Here is a 4,124-nt window from a genome sequence, read left to right as displayed (position 1 = left end):
ATTTCGGATTTCTTTAATTACGTCTTTACTAATTTTCTTTATTTCTTTAATCTTAAATTAATTTTATTATTATTATTATTATTATTATTATTATTTTGCTTTTATTATTTTTTAGGAGTTGATTTTTCTGGTGCATGACCAGAACCCTGCTATATTATTCAAACTTGACCCAGAGATAGAGAGAACTTTGCGAAAAATTTGGAAAGAGAGACGACTGCTAGTACAGAAGGAAAACACACAAAACCACATGGAAGGAATGGCGAACAATGAAGATCAACCAAGGACCATGTCCGATTATGCTCGTCCATCATTAACTGGAACAAAATCTAGCATTATCCGTCCGGATGTGCAGGAAAATTTTGAAATAAAGCCCAATGTTATTCAGATGGTTCAGCAATTTGTCCAATTTGATGAGTTACAAGATAAAGACCCCAATGCTCACATTGCAAATTTTCTGGAGATTTGTGATACTTTAATGGAGCTACTGATGATGCAATCCGCTTGAGGCTATTCTCATTTTCTCTCAGGAGCAGAGCAAAACAGTGGTTAAACTCTCTCCCACGAGGATCTATCACTTCATGGGAGGCTATGGCAGAAAAATTGTTGGCGAAATATTTTCCTCCCGCAAAAACTGCCAAGATGAGGAATGATATCTCTTCCTTCTACCAATTGGAGTCAGAAACTTTACATGATACATGGGAGAGGTTTAAGGAATTACTACGGAAGTGCCCACATCATGTGATTTCGGACTGGCTTCAAGTGCAAACCTTCTACAATGGGTTGAACCCAGCCACAAGACAAATGATAGATGTTGCAGCTAGGGGGACTTTGAATAGCAAGACACCAAGGGCTGCACAAGAACTGTTTGAAGAAATGGCAATGAACAGCTATCAATGGAGCTCCACTCAATCCAAACTTGCAAAATTTGCTGGAATTTATAGTCTTGATGTAGTAACATCCTTGGTAATGCAAGTTGAAGCCTTAGGGAAGAAGATTGATGGTTTGTCTATTAACCATCCAGTTGCTCCGGTGATGAGATGTGATATTTGTGGAGGAAGCCACCCTAATCATGAGTGTCAAGCTACTTAGGAAGAACATGTCAATGTGATAGGAAACAGACCACCGTACCAAAATTATAATGGCATGAATAATTCGGGCTGGAGGAACTATGCAAACCCACCATGGAACAACAACCAACAACCAACGCGGAACAACACACCCTCAGGATATCAATAAGCCCCACATTAACTACCACCCCTAGCTGAAAAGAAGTCAAACCTTGAGGAGTTGATGACCAAATTCATTCAAACTTCAGAATCTCGATTCCAATCTACCGAGACAACACTAAGAAATCAACAAGCCTCTATCCATAATCTAGAAATTCAGTTGGGTCAAATTTCTAGACTCCTCTCAGAAAGACCCCAAGGAAGCTTGCCTGACAATACTGAGACTAATCGTAGGGAGCAAGTGAATGCAGTAACATTAAGGAGTGGCAGAACATTACAAGAGAAGGGGAAGCAAGAAACAGAAAAAGATGCAGTTGAAGAGGAGGATAAATGTCAAGAGGAGGCTGTGGAAAAGCCCCCTGTAGTGAAAGAATTCATACCCCCACTTCCCTACCCAGCAAGATTGAAGAAAGACAAGGATGATGAACAATTTGGTAAATTTCTATCTTTATTTCGTCAACTTCATATTAATTTACCGTTTGTTGATGCCTTGGCACAGATGCCCAAGTACGCCAAATTTCTAAAGGATCTACTGTCCAACAAGAAGAAATTGAAGGAGTTGGCCACAGTAACTCTGAATGAAGAATGCTCAGCAATTTGTAAAACAAGATGCCTAAAAAATTAAAGGATCCAGGGAGTTTTACTCTTCCTTGTCTCATTGGTAGATTGATAGTTGATAGGGCTTTAGCTGATTTAGGTGCTAGCATTAATTTGATGCCATATTCTGTTTTTAAGAAATTAGGCTTGGGAGAACCTAGGCTAACTAGAATGAGTATTCAACTAGCTGATAGGTCAATTAAATATCCTAGAGGTATCATTGAGGATGTGCTTGTAAAAGTGGACAAATTTATTTTTCTTGTTGATTTTGTGATTCTTGATATGGACGAGGACATTGATGTTCCCTTGATCTTAGGTCGTCTATTTTTAGCTACTGCAGGGGCTATAATTGATGTGAGGGATGGAAAGTTAATTTTGAGAGTTGGAGATGAAAAAGTCATCTCAAAATTTCTGATGTGATGAAAAAGTCTTTGAAACAAGATAAGTCTTGCTACTTTATTAATGTAATTGATGATTATGTTTTTGATTGTGCACAGGAATTTTTGATTTCAAACCCATTGAAAAGAAGCTTAGTTCATGAAGGAGGAAAAGATGGTATGAGCTTGCTAACTTAAGAACAGTGGTGTCATTTAAAAGTCACTAAGCCATTATGGAGAAAGAGGGACTTTGAAGTTTTGGAGTGGAAATCAAAGAAGCAACCCAACCCATCCATTAATGAACCACCAGATGAAAAATTGAAGGTCTACCATCATAAAAAAAATCAAGGAAGGTAAACTATTTCAAAAAGGTGATTTAGTAGTACTGTTGTACAAATCTCGCCTCAAATTATTCCCAGTTAAACTCATCCCGTTGCTCTGGACCGTTTACTGTGCATAAGGTATTTCCTTGTGGTATAATTGAATTAACTCATCTAGAAAAAGAAAATTTTAAGGTGAATGAACATAGGCTAAAACTGTACCAGAGGGTCAATTGCAAACTTTTGCAAATGAGGAGTTTAAACTCCTCCATGTTAAATGTTGAATTACATTGAATAGTTTAGGTTAGGTAGGTTTAGTTTATTTTAATTTAGTTATTTATTTGCTCATTTATTTATATTTTAGTTATTTATTTGCTCATTTATTTATATTTTAAATAAGCGTCCTCGCCCCCAGCATGAACCCCATCTCCTTCTGACCACTTTCTTAGTATAGATGATGAAGACTCAGATGATGCTAGTGCAACAATTTAGCCTGCAATTAGGATAGTCTTAGTTGTTGAATTTTTTAATTTATATTATTTTTAGGATTTAAATTGCTTTTGTCTGTTTATTGCTTCTGTTTCTTTATCGCATTATTTTGATCGTTCTACTCCTCTTGTCATTCTAAATTGAGTTAAATCTCCTTATAAATCAATTTTAATCAGGTTTCCTCTCCAATTGAATCCCATATTAGCTTTGCTTCCCACGACTCTTTGCTTATTTATTTACTTTTCAGGGAAGTTTCAGTTGCACTTTAATTTTTATATTTGATTGAGGACAATGCAAATCTTACAATGTGGGGTGGATAATTATAGATGTTTGAACTGAATTGTTGTTTTATTCTCGAGCAATATTGAGTCAATTTTACTGTTGCATTAGAGATGATATTCCTGAAAATATAATAAATAAATAAACATCACATGCAATTATTCTAGTTATTTGAATTGTGTTTTTAATTGTTTTTCGATTGAAGTATCATTAGAGTTTTCTAAATTGAGGACCTTGAATCTATGCCAAATTTTTTAAAAATGTTTGAAATTAATAAAATCAGGAAAATCAGAAAAAAATTAGGCTCTGCTAACAAATAAAAAAAGAGCATGCCATAGAAGCATATCTAGTTGAATGTGGATTGCAGGCAACGTCCAAATACCACATCCTAGAACCCCGAAATTGTTTGAGGTACCGATGTGGAAAGCAAGAGGTGGAATTTCCATTAATTCCTTGTGCTAACTGGGATGGAGCATAAAATGCACCCTGTTAGTCGATCATGGCTCAAAGTGAAGAGAATTAAACAACACCTTGTGGAAGGATTCAAATTTTTGAATTGAATTTTAAGAGCTAATGGTAGAGAGGTCCTTATTCAGTTCTGTCTGAAGTTACAAAGGTTGAGAGCAAAAATAAGGCATAATTTGATGTTTAAGAATTACTGTCCCTCTAAATATTTGAAAAATAAAATAAAAATAACAATAATAAAAAATTCAGGAATTTGATTCTTTGTTGTCAAGGGTAAAATTGATCCATTTCTTTACTTGGGGACAAGCAATTGTTCAAGTTCGGGGAATTTGATAAATGCTTTATATACTTGATCCTACATTGTAATTCAT

General features: G+C 35.5%; 1 protein-coding gene and 1 non-coding gene across 2 annotated transcripts; one reads left to right on the top strand and one right to left on the bottom strand.

Moving 5' to 3' along the window:
- Window positions 1-636: 636 nt before the first annotated feature.
- Window positions 637-743, bottom strand: LOC113870601. The gene has a single exon (XR_003505622.1). It is a non-coding gene; the product is annotated as a small nucleolar RNA R71 (small nucleolar RNA).
- A 547-nt stretch (window positions 744-1,290) lies between these two features.
- On the top strand, window positions 1,291-3,766 carry LOC113870087. The gene is made up of 5 exons (XM_027506685.1): window positions 1,291-1,784; window positions 1,892-2,219; window positions 2,321-2,378; window positions 2,421-2,524; window positions 3,656-3,766. Exons 1-5 carry the CDS (start codon window positions 1,291-1,293, stop codon window positions 3,764-3,766), a joined length of 1,095 nt encoding a protein of 364 aa, XP_027362486.1.
- The last annotated feature ends 358 nt before the right edge of the window (window positions 3,767-4,124 follow it).

The sequence above is a fragment of the Abrus precatorius genome, unplaced genomic scaffold (genome assembly GCF_003935025.1).
Source record: "Abrus precatorius isolate BTA unplaced genomic scaffold, Abrus_2018 Scaffold6, whole genome shotgun sequence".
NCBI lineage: Eukaryota > Viridiplantae > Streptophyta > Magnoliopsida > Fabales > Fabaceae > Abrus > Abrus precatorius.
The sequence above is the reverse complement of the archived record's forward strand: the minus strand, read 5'-3'. Positions and strand labels throughout refer to the sequence as shown.